Raw genomic sequence first — 24,823 nt, 5'->3', positions numbered from 1 at the left:
GAAAAGAAGCACAAGGCAATTCAATTTACCTCACAGTAAATTTACCTTCAAGGCCTAGTGTTATACCTACCACAACATTCATGAGAACATTATGAAGAACACTGGATGGCCAAGCCTTTTTGCTCTAGAATAGTGGAATTGATCGGAGTAGATTATTTAGGTATGTGTACAGTAAAGCTATGGTTTTCCCAGTAGTGATGTATGGAAGTGAGAGCTGGACCATACTGAAGGCTGATCGCCGAAGAATTGATGCTTTTGAATTATGGTGCTGGAGGAGACTCTTCAGAGTCCCATGGACTGCAAGAAGATCAAACCTATCCATTCTTAAGGAAATCAGTCCTGAGTGCTCACTGGAAGGACAGATCCTGAAGCTGAGGCTCCAATACTTTGGCCACCTCATGAGAAAAGATGACTCCCTGGAAAAGACCCTGATGCTGGGAAAGATTGAGGGCACAAGGAGAAGGGGACGACAGAGGACAAGATTGCTGGACAGTGTTGTCGAAGCTACCAACATGAGTTTGACCAAACTGCGGGAGGCAGTGGAAGACAGGAGTGCCTGGCGTGCTCTGGTCCATGGGGTCACGAAGAGTTGGACACGACTAAATGACTAAGCAACAACAACAGCAACAACACAGTTGATCTAGAGAAAAGGTTCAGTTCCTGATGGAAGCAGGAAACACTTCCTGTTCCCCACCATTTTTAAAAAAAAACAATAAAAAAACTCTATGCACCACTACTTTAAATTTAACAAAAGAAACAGTCAATAAATACCTTTGGAACTTCAAGGCATATTGATGAGTTAACATCATTGATTGGTTCTTGAAATACAAAACTTTTGGCAATACGCTTGGGATCCACAGTAGAAGAGGTCCCATGCTGATTATTTCCTCCCTTTAAAAAAATAAGACACTAATCAGGAAAATATATATGGCCAAACGTTTTGAGAAAGAGAATGGCAAGAAACTAGCTTGCAGAGGGGCACAGCTGAAAAGTAAGCCAGAAGGAATGCAGAAAGTAAACTTGAGAGACACAAGTCATAAGAAAAGTAAAGAGTACAAATTTTATTGTAAAATGTTAAATGTCCTGTTTATACTTGGGCTCTTGGTGGTCTTCTATCCAGGGGACTGACAAGGTCCATCAGTATTTAGCTTGAGCAGTCTACACCATCAGTTATTCCAGGATCACTTGACTGCATTACAAACTTTTAAAACACTTGATTAAAAAGTTAAAGCTATGTAAATATGTTTTGCTTAGGCCAGTGAAAATCATACATGAAGATGAGCTTAGAAACTGCCCTGCTGTTTTTCCTAACTTTATTTATGTAGTAACTTACTGAAAGCAATAAACCAAAGTAGAAGAAATAAAATTAGTGCAACATAAGGGTTTGGGTACCATTTTTATCTTGCCCATATGTCTGGCTTATTGGTTTGTTTGTTTTTGCTGTTTTCCTCACATTCCACTATATTTTTCTGTATTCTTATACACACGTGCATATTACTAGTTTCCTATATCTAGCTTATATAAGGTGCAGCATGTTAAAAAGCATCAAATCCAGAACCAATCATATCAGGGCCTTTATAAGCAGCCATATGGATGAAGAACATAGAAGATGTACTCAGAACCAGAAAGCCAGTAAGTAACCAATAAACAATATGCATATACAGTGGTACCTCTAGATGCGAACGGGATCCGTTCCGGAGCCCCGTTTGCATCTAGAAGCAAACGTAACCAGCGACAGCACGTCTGCGCACGCACGCGTCGCTTTTCACCGCTTCTGCGCATGACGTCATTTTGAGCGTCTGCACATGCACAAGCAGCGAAACCCGGAAGTAACACGCTCTGTTACTTCCGGGTTGCCGCGGAGCGCAACTCGAACGCGCTCATCCCGAAGCACATTCAACCCGAGGTATAACTGTACTGACATTGGCCACATTTAAATGATAAGAACCCCCAAAGGCCCATCTGGTCCAGCATCCTCTTCTTACAGCGGCCAACTAGATGCCTATGGAAAGTCCACAAGCAGGACACAAGAGCAGAGGGAGTCACCTTATTTATTTATATTGTGATGTACAACTGGTATTCAGAGCCGTATTAATTTGACAGCCTTACACTATCTATTTTCTGGTAATTGTAACACTGCCTAGTACTAGACTTGGGGGGAAACTGTAGAAAATGGCAGCCAAGGTATTCAGAGAGTCAGCACTGAACTAGAGGGACCAATGAGCTGACTCAATATAAGGCAACTTCTTAAGTTCCTAGGTGCTTAGCACCCTTTCTTCTAAACTAAAAGCCCCAAATAATGTAACCTGTCCTCATAGGGAACTGGTCTAAGCTCTGTGTTCTGAACCTTTTCAAGCTCTGCAATATCCTTTTGGAGGTGCAGCAATCAGAACTGTACACAGTGCCAAGTACAGTCAGACAATAGATTTGTATAATAGCAGAGTACTATATTGACAATTTTATTTCCTAAGGATCCCTAACACTGATTTTGCCTTTTTCACGGCTACAGCACACTGGGCCAACCTTTTCACTGAGCTTCCCTGGTCATTTACCTCCAGTTCACAGTCCAGAACTAACTATCTATCTATCTATCTATCTATCTATCTATCTATGTAGGTCAAGTTAATACTTTTTGTACCAATGTGCACTTTATCCTTCCATTATATCACATATCTTTCCATTATATCCGAGCTGGGAAAGTGTGATTGGAACAAGCCATGGCTTAAAGCTGGCTCCATATCCTGGCTGGTGTGGAAGCCATTACTCACAGTTTCTCAGCTTGAATGTAATGGGAAGCTATGGTGAACTATGGCTTCCTAGCTCCATTTTGTGCTGGTGCATGTTGGAAAACAAGCCCCCTCCGGAGAGACTGGCTCCTCTCCCAGGCTCCCGGGCTTGCTTACCGGTGATCTGCCCTGGCTGCTATCTCTGCAGTCCAGGAGATTGAGATAGGCGACATTTCCCAGCATGGAAAATGCACACCCCCTTCCCTCCTTGCATACCAGCAGGAGAAAAGAAGATAGTCAGAAAGTCTTTCTACATCTTGTTTATTTTCTGACTGTGCAACTCTACAAAAAACATGTCCGAACAGTTCAGTGTTCAGCAAGCAAGTGGCAAAGACTTCCTTCACATACGCAACAGGAAGGTCTCATATTACACACTGAGCAAATGAAGCCTGTGAACTTCTGGGAAGATTCTTTCCCACAGCTAGTCACATCATGTGATGTTTTCACCAAGCTGCCAGTTTGCAGCTGCGTTGCACTCATATTGTAACAGTGCAAATGGAGGAGCAAAGTGGCTGCATGTAGGTGCAGGGTGCTCATTCATATCATGGTTTATTTGATCACCAGAGAGTGAACATTATGCCAGTAATCTGTGCAGCAATGCACTCTCTCTATTCTTGAACAGATTAACCCAAATTGCCCTGTGTCACAGGAGAAAAAGATTGCATGAGACATCCTACACCAGAAGTACTTGTGCTACGTAAAAGATTCAGAAGAAATAGCTCAGTAAAAGTGGGCAAGACTGCATGATGACAGGAAAGGCCATTTAAAAAAAAATCTTGCCTGGAGAAAGTCAGAATTTTGAATCCTATTAATCCAAAATCATGTGGCTATCCTAAACATAAAGTTCTCAACAGTGGCATCCTCCTTTAATTAAGGAGACTGGTTAAGACATTCCTGTTTGTACACGACTTTGATTTCACTACTGTCTGCGATTTTATCTTGGCTGGCTGCTGCTGTGCTTTAAAATCACTTACGCTGCAAGGTATTGAACTAAGTCAAACCCTAAGTCAATTTTCAAACTGCATTGCAGCTAACAGGGTGATTTCTAAAATAAATGGGAGACAGAAATCCAAACAAGTCTTTAGTATAAAACAAGACTCAAACTCTCACTCCAAGAGTATCAAAGAAAAATGTTTCTTTGCCCTTCAGCACACCACTTCATAAGATATGCCATGCTCAAAGAATTTAGCAGGTCAGGCCTGGTCTGTTTCTTGCAAGCCCCAGCTGGGTTGCATAGGAAACTCCACTCAAACTAGTTTTGCTGAATTTGGGAGGTTACATAACATAAGATGACCAGCCCTTACCATCAAAGGTTTACAGATCCCAAGGTGAACTTTTCCTGGTGGCACAGATTTCAACACCTCTACAGCTTCTGCCAGAGTAGTATTGTGCAAACACATGTCATTGACAAAGACCAGACGGTCACCAGGGAAGAGTTCGCCACCACGCTCAGCCACTCCATTTGGCACCAGTGAACTGACCACAAATGCTGCCTTGGTTGGATCTAAGGGGTCCTGAAAAATAAGCAAAAGAAACTGTCATTTTTAAATATAGATAGAAGGAATGCTTCCAGACAAGCAACATATATATATGTCCATCTACAGAAGGCTTCCATTACTATTTGGGCCACAGAGTTGAAAAATTCTAGAAGGAAAAGCAGCAAAATGACAAGGTTTGCCAAATGATAATAAGAATGTCACGAAGGGAGGGGAGAAAGAGCGCAAAGACTAGTGTCAGAGCACATGCAATTCAACAAGGAAATGTGGATATGACAAAAAAAAAAGAACTGGAAGAAAAACATGGCAGGCAAGGCTACTCAGATATTCTACAATTCTGTACATTGTCATCTCCACTAGAAAGGACACATGGCAAACAGATAATATTTTGGGGAACCAAATCAAGACACCCAAGACACAGACATTCACCAATGTGACAGGAATAAACAGGGAGTGGTTCTTTTATTCCGTGGAAAGACCAAGGTATAATAAGCAACAGCACCTTGACTTCAGCATAGTTTTCCAAGAACCTAATTTCAACAAAAAATGCCCCCTTTATAGTTATTATTTCAGGATAAAGAGACAGTAAAGGGATGTGGAAGCCAAATTCTATTAGTTTTGAGGTGAGTCAGCAATTATCTACCCTCTCCAAAAATAAAATAATAATAATAAATCTAATTAAGAGCAGAATCGAAGCATACAAATATTCAGGGGATAAAATGAAGAATGCATTTGCTATAACTACGCTACCATTCTCAAGCAGAGGGAGCTCTTGTATAGGAAGAGAAGAGAAGCTACATAATGGGAAAGATCAATCAGCTAGAAACGGCATATTGCTGCACAGAGAAACTGGTCTGTCCCCCAAAAGGTTTGGATGGCAGTATAGTTGCTGAAGGAGAAAAACCTACAAATCTAGTTTATTTTATAAGTCAAGCAATAAAAGATTCAAAAGCCACATTTTTTTTCAAAGAGCCCAGTTTTTCATTTAAGGAAAATACCGGTAGATTACAAGCAGTATACTTTTGTAAAGGACCAATGAAACAGACATATTTAAAGAAGTAAGATGTTTTGGGAGGCTTGCTTGAGTTTCCTAAAATGCCACCAATTTGAGGAACTTCAAGACAGAGTACTAGATCTCAGAAAACTAGCAACACACGATACCTGATCAGTACCTCGCTGCACTATCAATATCAGGTGCCCAGGAACCATAACAATAAGATGGATTTATTAGATCTAAAGTAGATATTTCAGCATTGGCCAACAGAGGGCACTTACAGACCAGCAACAAGATCCATCACTAAATGCATCTGACACTCTTAGCCAAAAAGTGTGTATGTGTGCAGGGGGAAGATTTACTTGTTTAGCTATCAGATTAAGATTTTTCATTATTATGAAAGGACTGTGGACCACAAGGTTAGGAAACAGCAAGTGAAGGGGCCTCAGTGACAACTCAAGGCACTGCAGGAGAAATCAAAACAAGATGGATGGACCTTGGTGGGCTCAGGCACAGGCCAGTGAAGAAGTTAAGCATGAAAGGGCATCAAGATGAGCAGTGGAGGAAAGGTAGAAAGGTGTAGTAAAGAGAGAAGGCAACAGAAGGAATAGGAAAGGGAACCTAGAGGGCTCTGCTAGGGTATGGTGCAATTGGTGATGGAGCATTGTTGCCACCGCCAACTGGGTCCAAGGGTGGAGCCGGAAACTCTGAGAATGAAGATTGCTTTAATGTTATCCCAACTAGGAAACCCAGCTGACATGAAAGTGGAAAGAGTAGCAATGACTGCAGATTCAATAGCTAAACGTCTCTGGGGAAGACTCAAGATCCTTGAAGGGCAGTGGAGGAGAAGGTGAACTTTATCTGATCATGACTCTATTCCCAGTCACCCCCAGTGCGGGGAACAAACTCTGTGACAGAGCCCCAGCAATTGTGCCCTCCATTTTTTATTGGGAATTGTCAGTATCTTTCTTTAACCAGTACTTTTTTTCAGCCAGAATGGAGTTCCTGCACCTTTGAGGTGTGAGCCATTGTCATTATAAGAGAACAAGGGAGGTGTTTGTGGTGAGTTCCAGCACTTCTTTTCCCAGAAAAAAATAGCACTGATCTTTACCATGTTGAATTGCCCCAATAAGCCCAGGACCCGGAACAGTTGGCAGCACCTAATTGCAGTGGTACCTCAGGTTCCCGATGCTTCAGATTCCCATCGCTTCAGGTTACAGACTCTGCTAACCCAGAAATAGTACCTCGGGTTAAGAACTTTGCTTCAGGATGAGAACAGAAATCGCGCTGCCGCAGCAGGAGGCCTCATTAGATAAAGTGGTACCTCAGGTTAAGAACAGTTTCAGGTTAAGAACAGACCTCCGGAACGAATTAAGTTCTTAACCCGAGGTACCACTGTATTCTGTAACTACAGCTTCACTGAGAACAAGTTCTTGTTCACTGAGAACAAGTACCACATGCCATTTTAAGAAGCACATGTAAGAAAATGCCACAGATAAGTCAGTTCTCGCCATTGGCTTTCCAACTATATTAGCTTTGGCACTCCTTCGGCTCCGGGTTCAGACAAATCAGCTTTCTGAGAAAAGTTGGCATAATGAAGTCACAAAATATCTGCTGCCACAAAAATACCCAAATATAAATATATCAGAACACTGAACAGAACAGCTAACAGGCACCAAAACAAATACATTTTCAGAGTCATTTGTCTGTACCATTTTAAGTTACCACCAGAACACTTTTGCTAGGGTCAGTTTGTGTAAGCCACACATTTTGCACTGCAGAGCCAAGAGAAACACACATCACAGCTCACAAAATGCATTACATTTTGCAAAACATCATTTAGAGAATTAAACTATGAAGTTATTTCTTCAAACTCTGTTGCGTATTTTCCATTTTATTCACAAAGCTCCTACCCTTTCTTCATAGAAACCTTTAAACTCTATAATGTTACCAATTCTGCACTGATACAGGGCTGGAGCACCATGAGGCAATTTTAGTTTTTACATGTGAAGTAGTCTTGCAAAAGCACCTGCAAATCATAATATTGCAAGTGACCACATCCTGAATTGCTAGGAAATTCACAGTGGTCACTCCAAAAGTTGTTTTGAAGATCAGTTCCGTGGCTGAGGATCTGCAGTCCTCATCACAGAGCCTGTGCGGAAGGGAGATATATAGGTAGTCAAGGCTCTGTAGCAGCTAGGTCATATTGCAAAGTACCGAAATCTAACAATAAAAATCTGAGAGCATGACACAGAGTCATTAAAAACAAGGTCAACACAAGAAAATCACAATCAGCACAACAGGGAGCCAGAGTCGGGCAAAATAAAGCAGTCTTAACAGACCATCTCAAAATCATGAGAGAAATTGCTGACTGAATCTTTCTGGAAAAGGAGTCCCATTATATGGGTATCTGGATTGAAAAGCTCCTCTCCCAGGTCTCCACTAAGTGCACCTCTAACATTGGAAGAGTCATTATCTCAGTCCTACCTACTCCACATGGCTGTTGCAAGAGAGAACCTTTTATGTTGCCCTGAGTTCCTTAGACAAAAGGCAGGGAACAAATCGATTACAGTGGCTTCAGGTTACAGACTCCACAAACCCAGAAATGGTACTTCGGGTTAAGAACTTTGGGATGAGAGCAGAAATTGCGCGGTGGCGGTGCGGCAGCAGCAGCAAGAGGCCCCATTAACAAAGTGGTACCTCAGGTTAAGAACAGTTTCAGGTTAAGAACGGACCTCCAGAACGAATTAAGTTCTTAACCCGAGGTACCACTGTACAAACAAAGCCACCTGAAGTCTCTGGGTGATATTCAATTAAATTGTTGCTCTTGCGCAAGGATTAGCACTAGTGCAATGGAATTTCCTCCCCCTGCACGCACCCCATGCAATTCCCAAATCTGCTCCAGAGGCTTGGGGGAAACCCCAGAACAGATTTAGGGAATACAGTATGTTGTAGGGAGGGGGGAAGAATGTGCAAGGAGAAATACTTGCAGTGACAAAACAGTTTGCTTAGTGCTACACTGAATACAACCCATCAAAATTACCCAAAGTAAGGACTGGTTTGCATAAAGACTTCTGTGGTAGCTGCTGTGTACAGTGAATTCCAGCAGCTCCGGCTTACATGCAGAGTTAACTGCATGAAGGCAGACCAAATAAAATACAATTAAAAAATAGCACACTGATCCTCCAATGGTGTTCCATGAGATATGTGCAATGATCGTCAGTGCATAGCCCCTCTCAAGGTAGCATGCCCTCTAACATGCCACATAGGGAAATAGGGACACACATCTTTCAGGGCTCACAGCCCCCCCCAACAGGTGTATTTTGGGGCTGCGCCCTTGCGGAAGCCAAAACAAACATCTCAGTAGATAATCAGAAGCCAGAATGGCTCCTGAAATTCCAGGATGTCCCACTCAAAGCAGGACAGTTGACGAGCATGAGTATAAGACTCTGTGCAGTAACCATATAGAGGCCTTGGAGGAGGATATATCTGAATATATCATATATATCTGGGGCAGGGAAACTGGGTCCAGCCAGTAAGCTGCATCCTTAATTCCCTCATTGGCCAACTTTGTTTTTGCTGTTGCATCTCCAAAAGCAAGTTACATGGAATAAACCAGGGCAAGGTCTATCCTGAAGTAGTACGTCTCTTGACCACTCTTACTGAAAGATTGTTTTATGGAAAATGACTTTGTAGGAACAGTTTCAATCTGACACAGATCTACAAAAACGTCTATCCTGCTGCCTATCAGGAAAACAAACAAGCAGACAAGAAGCCCTCACACTGAAGACAACAGATCTGAAATACAAATTACAGTGAATTCCAACCAAGCCTACTCTTCTCCAAAAGTTTGGAATGAGAGAGAGAGAGAGGAGAGAGAGAGAGAGAGAGAGAAAGGCAGACCCCAAAACCCACAAGGTGAACAGAAGCAAACCCCTCTAGATAAGAATATAAAAGTGCTGATTTACCACCATGACAGTGATACAACCCTAAATTGCATAAATGTATTCAAGTTGTTAAACTGAAGGGTGTTTTAGGAGTAGTGGAAGGCAGCATTTGGAAAATAAAACATGGGTATTTATTGATCTGCAGTGGCGAGTACAGCAATGAATTTCATACGCTTGCTATACATCTGGCATTAATCAAGACTTCTGTTGTAGAAAATGTCAGTAAAGATCCAGAGAAAGAAACTACACAAAGAAGAAGAAAAATAACTGCAGGGAGGAGTGGCAAAAATCGTTGCCTAGTCCTAACATTTTTTCTTTCCTTTTTAACTTGGTGGCCTAAAATCCAGTTTCGATTTGTGGGGTTGAAATAACCTTTTCAAATTTTCTTCATCCACCCTCTCTCAAACCCAAGGCCTTCTAACTGAAAGAAGTATATATACTAAAGTAAAGGAGACACGCTGTACTTTAAAGCAACTCCTTAGGAACAGGAGCCTAATCCTTGCCAAGATTGGCAATCCCACTTGGCCCACTACAGATGCTTTCGGAAATCATATTTAACTGGTGTCAAAGCAGCAACAATAGAATTATTGGTGTTCCTGTGGCACATGTTCAAATGCTATTTTAATCTGGTAATCATTTGGACTGGTTTGCTATGGGAGAGATTGTCAACCATGTACATTTGCCAAATGAAATCCCCAAATTCGTTCATTCAGAGGACCAATGTATTTGGTTTTCACCAAAAAATGTGTGGTTTAAAACTGCTGTTCATGTTACCAATAGTCCCAAGCACAACACAAGCGAAGTATTAAGTAGTGGCAAGTTCATGATAATGTTGGATTATTGCCATAACTTATTCTGCAGAGCTTACTTACGTGTGTGTGTTTATATATAGCAAGCAGTAGCTGCATGGAACACCAGCAAATCAAAGTGATATCCATCAGTCTTTAAGATTGACATGAGATTTGCAAGCCGCCTCCCACTTCCCTTTTAAGATCAGAGCAAAACCGCCTGTCAGTTATGTTTCATTACAATGATGTCACATGACTGACAGGTGGGGAGCCTTGCCACATGTCAGATTTGGTGTGCAAGTCAGATGCTGGTAAGGATCTGACCCAAGGAGCCGAAATGGTTCCCCAACCCTGTCTTATATATATCTATCTGTTGGGGGAGAAATCCCACCAAGCTCACTGGGGCTTATTTCCATGTAAAGATGCATAGAGTCTGCAGTCTTAGAAAGGGAGGGGGGCAAGTGAAAGCATGAACTGAGCAAACGTATGACACAGAGAGTGGTCAGATGCAAAACTAGGCAGGCAGCTTCTGCAACTTTAATTGTTGTATAGAAGTGGGAACCTGGTTTTCTTTTCAACCTGAGAAAGTGAGGTATTGATGGGCTATACAGAGCAATTCTCTGCAGGACTATTCAGAAGTATGTTCAATTGAATTCATTGGGCCTTACTCTTACGTAAGCATGTATAAGCAACTCCCCACTTATGTGGGTGTTACGTTCCGGTGCATGATGCGCATAAGTGGGGAACACCCTCTTAACATCCTTTAAATGACCTCTGCCACTGCCTCTCCAAAATACTACTCTCCAAAATAATAATAATAATGTACTAAAAATATCCACAACTGGAATTAAAACTCTGGGGCCGGCAAATAGACAGGACAGAATGACTTTGAATTTGCCCCACAAACAGTGAGCAGATAAAAAAAAAAAAATGGAAGCAACAAATCAACCGCTGAAAAAGGATGAAGGTTAACACCATACTTTTAAAGCTCTATTACACAACTTTAAAAGTCCTGGAGAAACCTGGGAATTGTACCTTGTTACGGGTGCTGGGGATTGTGAAGCCAGGACCCTTAACTAATTAGAATTCCCAGGATTCTTTGGGGGAAGCCATGACTGTTAAAATGGTGGTTTTAAATGTATGGTGTGAACGAGACTGGCTTCCATGCTTTAATGGCACCTCTGCTCCTTATGCTAATTGTTGATGTTGTTGTTGTTTAGTCGTGTCCGACTCTTCGTGACCCCATGGACCAGAGCACACCAGGCACTCCTGTTTTCCACTTCCTCCCACAGTTTGGTCAAGTTCATGTTGGTAGCTTTGAAAACACTGTCCAACCATCTTGTCCTCTGTCTTTCCCTTCTCCTTGTGCCCTCAATCTTTCCCAACATCAGGGTCTTTTCCAGGGAGTCTTCTCTTCTCATGAGGTGGCCAGAGTATTGGAGCCTCAGCTTCACGATCTGTCCTTCCAGTGAGCACTCAGGACTGATTTCCTTAAGAATGGATAGGTTTGATCTTCTTGCAGTCCATGGGACTCTCAAGAGTCTCCTCCAGCACCATAATTCAAAAGCATCAATTCTTCGGTGATCAGCCTTCTTTAATTAGGTAAAGGTAAAGGTACCCGTGACAGTTAAGTCCAGTCGTGAACAACTCTGGGGTTGTGGTGCTCATCTTGCTTTACAGGCCGAGGGAGCTGGCGTTTGTCCACTTCCGCTGACAGTTTTTCCAGGTCATGTGGCCAGCATGACTAAGCCGCATCTGGCAAAGCCAAGGCAGTGCAAGGAAACGCTGTTTACCTTCCCACAGGAGCAGTACCTATTTATTTACTTGCACTGCGTGCTTTCGAACTGCTAGGTTGGCAGGAGCTGGGTCTGGGCAACGGGAGCTCACCCCGTCGCAGGGATTCGAACTACCGACCTTCCGACTGGCAAGCCCAAGCGGTGCAGTGGTTTAAACCACAGTGCCACCCACGTCCCAATTACATAAGGGCAAAGATGTTAGAGAACTGTGTGGTTAACAAAAAGATTTAAAGCTGGAACTTGGGCAGAGCAAGCAATAGAGGATCTTACCAAAGAGCATTAAGAAACATAAATCAGCCTATTAATAATTTTGCATGCAGAAAAGTTCCAGGTTCAATCCCCACCATCTTTAGTTTAGTGATAGAAACAAGCCCAGCAATGTTTCAAGTATTATTGATTGGTGTTGTATTATGTTGAATGATTTGATAATATACCTGGCTTTACCATTAATCCTACAGCTAAATGCATTTTCCACAGAGCTTAGTTTTCCATACATTAAGGATAGTGCCTTTAACATATCTGATCGGACAGAAATTGAATAAAAACAAATGTGAAGCTGTTAAAATTGTAGACTAGGGAAAATCGTTAGAATTTTAGGCTGGAAACTAAGTGAAAACTTGCCAAACCATACACACAGTAAGAGCACTACATATCACATTTGTGCGGTCAAAGTATATTTATAAAAAAGCTCATTTATCTTTCCAGTTCTATAATCTTATTCTTGACCAGAGATTGAAACTCCAGTCTGGATCATATCTGATTTCCAAACTTCTAATTTTTGAGGTTTGTTCATTAGAGACTTGTTTTCTTTCATAGACTCCATTTTGTGGAATGTATGGTAAATAATTGATTTTTACCAAGATTACTAATAAGCAAAACACTTGCATACTGTTGGCAAATAGCATCCATTTCTACAGCACCTTCTGTCCAAAGCCCTTTATGAACTTCATATGAAAAATAACTTTAAGTCTACAGATCAAGTAAAATGAAGTCATCTATGAATTCGCCAGCAACACTACATAAAAGTTAGTTAGGAGGTGAGCTACTCATCCAAACAGAATGGTGGAGAGAAAAAATAAGGGAGCCAGAGAATATTACTCAACCTAGAATTTGGCCAGAATATTAGATTTAACACCATCCCACATTTAATTACCAGGCATGGGGGAACCAGCAGATGTAGGTTTGTGCTGCATCTTGCAACACCACAAAAATCCTGAGTTATCAACTGGCCTATTGGTTCAGTAGATTAAATTAAAATTTATAGGTCACCTAACACAAATAATGCCTCCAAAGCAATTTATGTTATATAGACAAAAACATGCCAAAGAAACAACATAAAACTTTTGAAATACATCAGTCAACATAAATAAACAGTGAAGAAACCATAAGCTAAAAGCAAATCACAAGCTCTAAGATGTTAAAACTGTTCTCATTGAAAATACTACAATCCAGGCATAGGGCTACAGGCCTAATTAGGCACAGAATGGGCTCAAATTTAGCCTGCAAGGTCATTTTTCCAAAACCATTGCAGCTCCCTCCCTAAGCAGGGCAGAAGCTTCCCAGGCTTTTGGAAGGATGTGCCAGGGGAACATTTTGGGGACCGGTCTGGTCCTCCTAGTCCACTGACCGCATACCACTGCTTCTGACAGGTCCTGCACCCCCTTCCCTCCCTCATACTGCTTGGGCATTTCCTTTTCCTCCCACCCTGGCTCCTGCCTCACAGGTGGCACCAAACCTCATAAATCATTGGTCCCTTCTCCTGGGTCAGCCTCCACCACCACCCCCGTCTTTGCCACACATTCATCGGGGCCCTGCCAGTCTCCGGCAAGGTATTTTCACCCACACAGAGGCAGAGTTGGGTCAACAGCCTAAGCAGGTAGAAAACATTCCATAGCATGGAGATCACCCATGCCTCCATGACAGCGATGAATCCAGAATTATGCCAAAGCAACCTTCTTTCCTCCTAGGTGTATAAAAGTCATGAAGGACCCAGAGTACTGATATAGAAAGGGAGTTCTCTGAAAAAAATGATCCAATACAAAGGAGAGCACATACACATCTCCTCCAACCACCCCTTATTTATCAGGAATATCCTCTGTTTTTTAATCCCTGCTCCTGGTACATCATTCTCCCTTAAGGGAGAATGTTTTGTTTATTTTTTATTTTTAAAACACAGTATGAAATGGTAGCATCCTTATCTCTAGAAGTGAAACCCTTTGAGTGGGTAGCTGGTTGCATCCCTAGCTGGGTGCACATGTCACTAACGGCACAAGCATGAAACCCTAAGGTATCATGCAGTACGTAGCCTGCCACTTCACACACTGCTGATGCCAAGGTAGACAGCGGTGCCTCGGGTTACAAACACTTCGGATTACAGACTCCGCTAACCCGGAAGTAGTACCTTCCAGTGTGGTGTAGTGGTTAAGAGCGGTAGTCTCGTAATCTGGGGAACCAGGTTCGCGTCTCCGCTCCTCCACATGCAGCTGCTGGGTGACCTTGGGCCAGTCACACTTCTCTGAAGTCTCTCAGCCCCACTCACCTCACAGAGTGTTTGTTGTGGGGGAGGAAGGGAAAGGAGAATGTTAGCCGCTTTGAGACTCCTTAAAGGGAGTGAAAGGCGGGATATCAAATCTTCTTCTTCTACCTCGGGTTAAGAACTTTACCTCAGGATGAGAACAGAAATCATGCAGCGGCAGCGGGAGGCCCCATTAGCTAAAGTGGTACCTCAGGTTAAGAACGGTTTCAGGTTCAGAACAGACCTCCAGAATGAATTAAGTACGTAACCAGAGGTACCACTGTATTTTGAATTGATAGTATCCTACATTTACCATTATTTCTTTTGCCAAAAGAACCACTATCGTGCTCTTGACTTTATCCCCACCCCAATAAATTTGCTAAGCCAATGAATAATGCCGGAGAGCAAAGAGCCTTCCGTAAAACAATCCTTGCCACAGGAATAGGCACATTGCAGGCAAGTCCTCATTTTCCCCTGTGTGAAGCTTTGGAGGTCGTGCACATAACATGCTGGACAGCCAACTGTCCAGCAACTAAAATTACACCCTAAACTACAAGAACGTTTCAAATGTTTATGCAGAATGGGGAAAAAACAACTGCAGATTCTTTCTGACATCCCTATAAAACTAAAGCCTACAGGCAAATTATTCCCAAACCACCCATTTTGGGATTCCCTTCGCCTTCCAAAAGCTCATCTGGTATTGCTCACAGTTAAGAGCAGAATACTGGAAAAGGCAGACGAGTGAGGAACGGCTAAGAATTCCAGAAATACAGAAAGCCTCAGATATGGCCTTTGTTCTCCCAGTAATAAACCTCTGTCCTGCTTTGCAAAAGTGAGTTTTACTGTGTGTGATTTATTATGTAATTACAGCAAAGAGATATTAGAGCTCATTAATTATCTCACACAGTATAAAACTTTTAAATTAAGTTATCGGCCATACAAATGTCACAACGGATGCCATTTACTCACTTTAATATATAATGATATATTGCAAATGCTGCTGGAAAGAGCAGATATTTTTTCCAGTAAGCTTTAGAGGCAAAACATATGGTCCACCCTTTCCATTTGGGCAGTTTCTCTGTAGCCACCATTTCTTCTGTCTAACTTTGTCTGATATGATCGCCCAGTCCACACAAACATCACAGTGTACAGATAAAACAGTCTTTGGCTGAGTGCATGTCTGCAGTTGTGCAGAAAAGTCAGAAGGAGCCAGCCAAGTTACAGCTTACAAGGAGTGCCCAAAGGGCCAACGGCTACAGTGTAACATAAATAAATTAAACATTTTATGTTTCGCCATGTTTTTCTATTAAACAACCATAGCAATACTAAAACCACCAAAAATACAAGCGCTGCTGAAAACAGAAGCAGAATATAATACTTTCTAGCCCTTCAGACTTCAAATTCCTAATCAATCAGCAACATCAACTCAATATCTAAATGTTGCAATAGAGTTAGCTTGCGTGGAAAACAAGTTGAAATTGTGTGGGCAGCCCTGCTCCTAGCAGATATCAATCTGGTATCTGAAGGCAAATACATCTATCATAGGATCTCATTGGGTGGTCAAAGATTGCTTTTTTAATAGAAAAATAGGTGTTGGTACTAACAATGAAGTTGTTACAGGAAGTGTCACACTTTTTAACAACAACAAAAAAGAGGTGCCAGCACTGTGTATCCGTTAGTACCCTCTTGAAAACATTGGCTATTTATAACAGAGCTGCTCCCTGAATTATCCCAAACCTGGATGCTCAGAACTTTATGTAGCTAACTGCCATCTTGAATTGAGACTAGTAATCAGCTGAGTAGCTTGTAACATTAAACACACTTATAGCAGTTAAAAAGGTAAAGGTACCCCTGCCCATACGGGCCAGTCTTGACAGACTCTAGGGTTGTGCGCTCATCTCACTCTAGAGGCTGGGAGCCAGCGCTGTCCGCAGACACTTCCGGGTCACGTGGCCAGCGTGACAAGCTGCATCTGGCGAGCCAGCGCAGCACACGGAACGCCGTTTACCTTCCCGCTAGTAAGCAGTCCCTATTTATCTACTTGCACCCGGGGGTGCTTTCAAACTACTAGGATGGCAGGCGCTGGGACCGAGCGACGGGAGCGCACCCCGCTGCGGGGATTCGAACCGCCGACCTTTCGATCGGCAAGTCCTAGGCGCTGAGGCTTTTACCCACAGTGCCACCTGCGTCCCCTTATAGCAGTTAATACCAGTCAAAAGCCATGCTGCTGAATTTCAAATGTGGCTCCACATAGAGCAATTACAACATCTAATCTGGAGGTAACATAAACATCTACAGCAAGGATATGGTTGCAAGGATACACCAGGAATAGTGTCTAACATTGAATAATTTCCACCCAGTAGTTTCATTTTGTTTTCACTGATTAGCCATTAGCCATGTTCCACTCCTCACAAGCTATGCAGTCATGAGAATCACTGTGACTGCATTCATATAGCATCTCCTCCAATAGTCCCTGGAAGCTGGAAAAGACTCAGGAAAATCCCTACCCTCCAATCATTCCAATTTCCAAGATGCATCTATGGTCTACTGCTACCAAGACTTCCATCTGATTGCAAAAACGGCAGTGCCTCAGCAGCGCCAAAGGGCCCTTGTGTGGAAGCAACCTTGGTTACAGACCGGGGGGAGGAAGAAAGAGAAGAGGTTAATAAAAAATACATTAAAAAGCATTTGTAAGAATATGGCTGAATAGAAGAGAGAAAAGCAGTGCCTGTAAGCTATTATGTGCATTATCCAATATATACACCCAAGGTGGCATCATAGGGTAGGTTAGTGCTTAGAGAGCCTTTGCCTATTAGATGCCCTCTCAATGCTTTGGACTACAACTCCCATCAGCCCCTGTTTTATAGTCCAGAACATTGTGTTGGTGAAGGCTGGCTTACAGATTGATGGAAGTGGAGAAGCAAGTGCAAAATACTACAGAGGTCTGGTAAGCATGGGCTAGGTCAGAGATGGAAAACATATGATCCTTCAAAATGTTGGACTCTCAGCTCCCATCAGTCCCAGCAACCATAGCTAGTTGTGAGTGATGATGGGAGTTATAGTCCAACAACAACTACAGGGCCACAGGTTAGCCATTCCTGGGCTAAGGCAATAATTTAGTTTTCCACGGGTCACTCCAGTCTATTATAGAAGGGCCAATTCTAGTTGCATATATTAATTTGCCCCCCTCCCCCATGGCCTATCAAAAGAGTTACTGTGACTGAATATACCTCATTAATAGATATGCACCATAAAAAGCTTAGTAGCTCAGCAAGGACACACTGCACTTTATAAACCAATATCTTAAAATGATGGAAGATCTAAAATTAAATGGCTTACAGCCCATTTCAAATAATTCAAATTTAGCTGCATCCTATTCCTTGCCAATGTATTTGCATCGGTAAGTAAATAAAAACTGTTATTAAAGCCTCCATCAATTCTGATCATACAAAAATATAAAAGCAAGTCTGCATATTATTGTCTTCTGCAAAGGATAGTAGGTAGATATACTGTAAACATTTGGGACCCCCTCTGAAACATAAAATATGTCAAGGGGAAAAATTTTTTCACAAGCACGTCTCAAGTATTTGTCTTGAATCCGTCCCCAGTTTGTGTCTTATTTTGTAAAAGTATTATAGATTTCTATATCCTTTGACATATTTGTCTTATTAAACAAAAGCATTTAGACAGCACTCATATACACAGTGTGTTACGGCAAACAGTTAACTACATTCCTTAGTTGGAGCCTTTAAAAATATCATATTGATGACATCAGCAGCGTACACTATTTTCTATTCCTGGTAAACTTTGCTCAGACAAATTTTAGTTTCAACTATTTTCAAAATGCAACAACTTTCATTTTACGCTGACAAAATTGAGCTTTTATGGAGATTGTGCACAAGCTTTCTGTAATTATTCTTTGTTACAGATTTCTAAAAGGGGGACTGTTTCGCTATGATGTTCAAACTTGATGTCACCATTTCCAGTTCTGAAATTCTATTATTGTCCTCACTATTTTCTACTAAATAACACAAAGCTTTCCGTTGGCTTGTTATTCTTTCCATAAAAAAATTAACACAATATTCCTTGGAACAAGAAATAAATAATCCAGTTCAAAACTTTTGAGTTTGCTATTGAACTATGTAATAGTACTCATACAGCAGCAATAATAGCAATTTTTGAAGCTAATATAATACCCTGCTTTGCAATGACCATACAAAGTTACCTTGCACTGAGTCAAGCCATTGGCCTGTCTAGCCCAGTGATATACTGTATATCATGATTTGCAACAGCTCTCCAAAGTTTCAAGTAAGGGGTTCTTTCTGAGGCCTGATGTCCCTAAACAATACTGGGGGAAAAACTACTTAGATAAAGACATCCCAGTCTTTTAATTGTGAATAAAGCAATTTTTCAGATTGAGCTATAAATTGTATGAAGTAATCCAGTCAGACTCATTAACAGTGGAAGGGAACAACTGAGAGAGGGAGGAGAAAAGGAAGCAGGACTGCAGAGAAAAGTTGATGTTCATTTGGAGCATCACCCATTTTTCCCCAGTGCTCAGCTCAGCTGATCAGTGGGAGGGAATGTTGTGGACCATGTAAGATTAGGAAGTAGGCAAGAGGCAGACCTGGAAGCACATACTGCACACTTCTGAACTAGAGATAGAAGCCAAAGCATGCATCTTAGAGATTATTATTTTGTTCATTAAATCATGGCTTCTTCTTCTGCTTCTTCTGCTTCTTCCTATTATTATTTCACTACACCAATCCATAACAATGGATAATAGTTTTTATTAGCTATTTAAAAACAGCTCATGTATCTACACAGAAAGTTTTTGAGACTAAAAACAAAAACTGCAAAAGAACCAACTCAGCTCTTTGCTAAGATGCAAAGATCATGTCAACAAAACTAAATACTAAGGCACAACCGTAAATGCAATAAGGATTGAAGGCAATTAATCATCACGGATGCACAGCATACCTGGTAGTCCAAAATGCTGAATCCTAAGCCCATCTTAGTGTCTTTTACAAGTTCAATGACATTGACTTCGGAAGACCAAAGTTCTAGCTCCACCTCTTCCTCTTCTTCTTCCTCCCCTGGTTTCACCTGAGAAATAAGATATCAAGCTTTTTTCCTCCTGTTGATAAATTTATCCATCATATGCAAGCTGAAGAGGGTGCCTGGACTAGAATTTAAATCATTCTGTGAAACTAGATATTGGCTCAGTTCACTTAAGCTAAGGTCGCTAACCTTCAATGGTCGCATTAGATGCTTAAAAGTAAAAGGGCACAGAGAGGAAAGCAAAAAATAAAATAAGCCTGGTATGCAAACGTAGCTAAGAGTATGGCGTGTGATCTTGGAGGCTCCTGGGTCAACACTTAACTTTGCCAGGAACCCTGTAAGTGGCCACTGTATCTTGCATGCCATCTTCCATATGGGGGTAATGGTGATGGACTGCTCTATAGGATTGTTGCAAGGATTACTATCCGTAAAGTGCTTTGAACGATCCAGAATTCATAGTTTTAAATAGTAGGGGCAAAAGCACAAAGGAACAAGGCCATGAAATATTCAGTCACATGATCCCACAAGGCTTTCAGTGGAAAAACAAGGGCACTTCTAGCTGGAGACTCTGAAAGGCAATGTTATGACTCCTTATACTGAAAATCTGAAAGAGGTCCTATACGTGAAGGTAGACTTAACATGTATAGGGTCAAAAAAGGAAGACCTCACCAAGGAGGCTTAGTAAGCCAAAAAGCATGACAGTAACCATGCATGAATTAATTGTGCCTGTTTTGCTCCTCCCCACTTATACTGCAAAGAAATAAACCACAATCCCTAGCTTAGTGCTACATTTGAGCCAGGGATCGTTTTTGGCTTTGCTCCAGATAAACTGCGATCTGTAGCCAAGGTTTGTTCTTAGCTCATTATCTGTGATTTATTAGAACCGAAACAAACTACAATCCCTGACTTAGATGTAACACAATTATTATTATTAATTAAATTTATACACTGCCCTTCATCACAGCATCTCAGGGATGTTCACATAATAAGAACAAGGTAAGATTCAGAAAGCATATTCTGTGGTATTACTCAGAGACAAATGGATTTATACAATGCCCTGATATCAGTGTAAAACCATTGTTTTAAAAGATCTGAGTGGCCACTGATAAACTCGTAGAAGTATATTGGCACTGCACTGCCAGTTAAATGGAACATTTAACTTAATCACTAAGCTATCCAAAGCAGGACACTGGTACATCAAGAAGATACATCATTATGCAGCCATGGAGCCAGAAGCAAAAGTTTACTTTATTACATTGAAAGACAAGGTCTGTACTTCTGGAAAAAAATTTAAACTCAAACTGTATTCTTCCAGTTTGCATCAGGTCCTTTGTTCACAAGATGGAAGTAATCAGCTAATGGGGAAGCTGAGACTAGGTATAATTCAAAGCTTTTGCTCCCTTATTAAACTGAAGAATGATGAATGGGATGTACACCGTCAGCATGTCGGCCCATTGATTTACATACCTTGTATCATTAGTACAATGATGTTTCCAGCTACCTGCCTAGATAAAGCCACTAGGAGTTTCCAATTACAGTGAAAGTAGTAAAGTCACAAACATGAAATATCTCTCAGGGAAGATGCATTTGTTAAAGTACTGTTGTAGCTTTGGTTCAAAAGCACACACTCAGCTTCATAAAATTCAAGGCAGTGAAGCCTGAATTTCAGATTCTGATCAGATTCATTGTTCACCGAGAAAAGGCAAAAAAGAAGAGAGGCTGTGACCATCGTTTTCTGCACTATGCACAGAAGATATATGACTCCCCTGGTGGAATGTTTGGAATTGCAGGCTGTGATCCAGCAAAGCCTGTGTGGAAGTGGCAAAATGCTTCTCTGCTTGCTCTCTCTTCTAGTAGTAGCTCCTGGGCTTCCTGAAATGCTCTTCTAAAGGGTCTTCTCACTTTTTGGGTGGGGCTGCCACTGTCACCTAAATGGAACTTTAAAAAATCACCAGTCATTTACACTTTGGATCCTGACACCAGTGTTTGGTTTCCCTTCTGCTTACAAAACACTACAATTAACAGGGCTTTTGCAGGAAAGGGAAGTCACAAGAGTTTGAAAACCAGAATAGAATGGATTAAGAGGGGAAATCTAGAACCCTTCAACCACTATCTCAAGTCTAGACTGTTTTGGTAGACCTACTATTCTCCTTGATGAGATTATAGTGCTTCAACAATACCTCTATTTCCTTTCTCTCCCACATCATCTTTCTTCCATTCCTACTATTGATTTGTCAATCCCTGTCCTCTCTTGCGAACACTTCTATACAGTCATACCTTGGTTGTCAAACTTAACCTGTTCCGGGAGTCTGTTCGACTTCCAAAATGGTTCAAAAACCAAAGTGTGGCTTCCAATTGGCTGCAGGAACTTCTTGCAATCAATCAGAAGCAGCAGAGAGGAGAGTTACTAGAACGTACATTCATGACTAATTTAAATCCCACTGAATACAATGGGGCCACATCTGGATCCAACCCATTATCTCAAGGTACATCTGGAAAGTCAAGGTACATCTGTTGGCACCCCCTTCACCTTTTTTTTCATGTTTCAAAATGTTATTGCTTTACCTTTGGTTCTGGAGAGCAAGCAATAATGGCTGTGGGCTCGTCCACAAAGGATTCTGTCCCATCATCAAACAGGCGCCGGCAACTAACCAGGGTAAATGGAGGAGGCACTTCCTTAAGAAAAGAAACTGCCTCACGGCGGGATTTTCCATAGAGCTGAACACCATTTACCTATGACAAGAAATGAGAACGTACATGGACTTGAAGACAAGCGATCTGGTTCCACCCTAAATCATACTTTTATTTTTTTTTAATAAATATTTGTAAAGGGAATATGTGTATGAATTAATACTTATTATCCCTTTTGAGTTGTATCTTTGCCCTTTTGGTCCTTCCAGGCTGTGATGCATTATGGTTTAATTTTATTCTTCTTATTCTGTGTGTGTGTGTGTGTGTGTGTGTGTGTGTGTTTGCACTCATGAAAGGAGTAAGTAATCAGTTGCTTTTATCCAGGGATAGACCTCAGGCCCCATCCACCACTGCCATGTGTTCCTCCACTCACCCAAAGGAATAAAATCCTTGGGTTGAAAAAGGTTTCACACCCCTGACTGAGCCTCACCTCCAGCTCCAGCACACCAGTTCAAAGCAAATCTCTTAAAGCAGTCTGAAACATTTTTATATATATTATCACATTTGTAGCCAATCCTCTTTTCAAAATTAAGACTCATATACACCTTCCTCACAGGATGAAACACATCTGAATAGGATTGCAATGCCCCTTCTCTGTATGTCATAATTCTGAATCATATTCATTCTACACATTTTCTTGCTTCCTTATTGCTAAGTGACCAATTTCCAAACAAAACGATGGTCTTGAGAAGGACAGCAAAGAGGAGGAATGGTAGTTATGGACTGACTCCTATTCAGTCAATGGGTATTCTCTTGCATATCTTATTAATTCCAATGGCCTATCTCTCGATTGCTGTATCAGTGGTTTGGCAGCGCTGTTTTCTTTGTGAGTTTGTTACTTTTTCTGCCCATTACAGCTTTTATTTAATGGAGTGCATAACCTGGTTAATTTTTAACATGTGCTCTAGGTAACAGGGGGTATATTTTAACCAAGAGGCCAGTTTATTTTTTAAAAAAAACTCAAAACTGGAGGAGTGGGATGAAAGAAATGTTTCACAAGCTCTGGACATAGTTGTGGATTTGGATAAGTAATGTATAGACAGAATCCAGGCTTATATAACAATAATTCACTAACAATTAAATCATAGCAAGGCTTTATTACTTCCATACTACAGTTTTGGTTGATTGTCAATATATTTTTCTCCCCACCCCCCCAATGTCCTTTAAACCTTTGGCACTCAGCATTTCCTATCATGAATGTTGCAAAAGGAAAAACAAACTGCATTGATGGGCATGAGTTTGTGACATAGTGAATTAAATGATTTAAAGGAGGAACTGCTTATATCTCCTACAGAAAACCCAAAGGCCTAAGACTTCCAGAGTTAAGCACACACTTTCCTGCCCTCCCCTCATAGCTTTAATTTATGTTAATACTCTTCGTAGCTATGTAGAAAGGTACTCTGATGAGTCTCATCCACATGAACACTAGTAAAACACTGGAAGATGACTAAATATCACGGCTACATACAACGTATTGTCTACAAACTTTACCTCTAGAAGTTCATCCTCCAACTGCAATAAACCGAGTTTGGCAATCGGACCATCAGGAGCTATTGAAGATATATAATGATGTCCTTCAAATGTATCCAGTTCCACCCCCAGTCTCATTGTGTGAATAGGTAGGAGCTGTTGAAAACAAAGCAGTGTGTGAGTAAGTAGCAGCTGTTAAAAAACCAAAATGTATGGTATTTTATCAGCTTTTCCAGCAACTTGGACCTCTAGGGACAGGGCCTCTTGGGAGCATGCTAGATGACAGAAGTCAATTGATAGATTTGGAGAACTTAAATATCTCAAAACAAGGGTCATAGACTATACCTCTATAGCTTCAGCAGTTTTATTGCTTAATGTCTAATGGCTGCATTCAGACATCACATTAAACTATGGTTCAGTGAAATGTGAGCCTCCACCTGGGTTTGCATGCTCGACCTTCCCCTCTCCCCCTCCCATACAGCCAGAAGGAGGAGTCGACAAAATGTGGTTAATATTGTGAGATTCAAACAATCCAACTGTGGTTTCTAAAGGAGGTTTGTTTCAAATAACCATAATAAATGTTTCCCACAGCTCCAGGTTTGGACAAGATGGCAAAGTGGCAGAAAACCAAAAGCAGAAGCCAATGCCCATCACCTGAAAATCTCAGATGATCAAGAAAGTTATATGTTTATTTAGGCTGATGAGATGTAGTTGGTCAAATGAAATCCAGCAAAGCGAGTTGGCATTGGTCTGTCCTTTTGCAGATTGCATACTAACTTCGTGTAGCTTCTTACAGTAAAGTCTACACTGCAGCCTGTGTTGCTCCCAGTTGGTAGTCAAGGTGAAGGTTTGATTTACAAAAAAATGTTTCTGGCTTGGATTCTTCAACAACTCCTGTCCTAGCAATCAATAAGCCAAGACATCGGCACAAAGCATTTCAAAGAGCAAAGCTGCTAAATACAGTACTTGACATCTAACCAATATATTTAATTCTGCACAGATTATCATTTGAAAAAGGAAGGACAGAATAGCTTGTTGGGACAAATTCACGTCCAGCACATAAAGAGAGATACAAACCCGGAATTTGCCCAAACTTTCAAATATAGTAAGTTCTAAGTGGGTGGTTCACACCTATATCTATTTACACTCCCAGCGTGTTACAGAAATAGAAAAAGGGACGACTCAATACCTTTGAATATTTCTGTAGCTCAGCATCATCTGTGATTGGCATGTCCACAGTTGAAACCTAAAGATTAAAAAGGAGAGATTCCATGGGTAC

At 41.3% G+C, this 24,823-nt stretch overlaps 1 protein-coding gene across 7 annotated transcripts in view; it reads right to left on the bottom strand.

Moving 5' to 3' along the window:
• PATJ (PATJ crumbs cell polarity complex component) overlaps window positions 1–24,823 on the bottom strand; it is a 157,752-nt gene that overhangs the window by 111,039 nt on the left and 21,890 nt on the right. For 6 of the 7 annotated variants that reach the window (XM_081867110.1, XM_081867108.1, XM_081867114.1 and 3 more), the window contains exons 14-19: window positions 24,734–24,790; window positions 23,566–23,700; window positions 21,949–22,116; window positions 19,303–19,428; window positions 4,091–4,300; window positions 772–891 (exon numbers count right to left, since the gene is read on the bottom strand). In XM_081867110.1, coding sequence (XP_081723236.1) covers window positions 772–891; window positions 4,091–4,300; window positions 19,303–19,428; window positions 21,949–22,116; window positions 23,566–23,700; window positions 24,734–24,790 — 816 coding nt within the window. The remainder of the gene's footprint in view (window positions 1–771; window positions 892–4,090; window positions 4,301–19,302; window positions 19,429–21,948; window positions 22,117–23,565; window positions 23,701–24,733; window positions 24,791–24,823) is intronic. The other variant, XM_081867113.1, reaches the window with a different exon arrangement.

Source organism: Podarcis erhardii, assembly GCF_964252035.2.
Source record: "Podarcis erhardii genome assembly, chromosome: 6".
NCBI lineage: Eukaryota > Metazoa > Chordata > Lepidosauria > Squamata > Lacertidae > Podarcis > Podarcis erhardii.
This window is presented reverse-complemented; position numbering and strand designations above follow the sequence as displayed.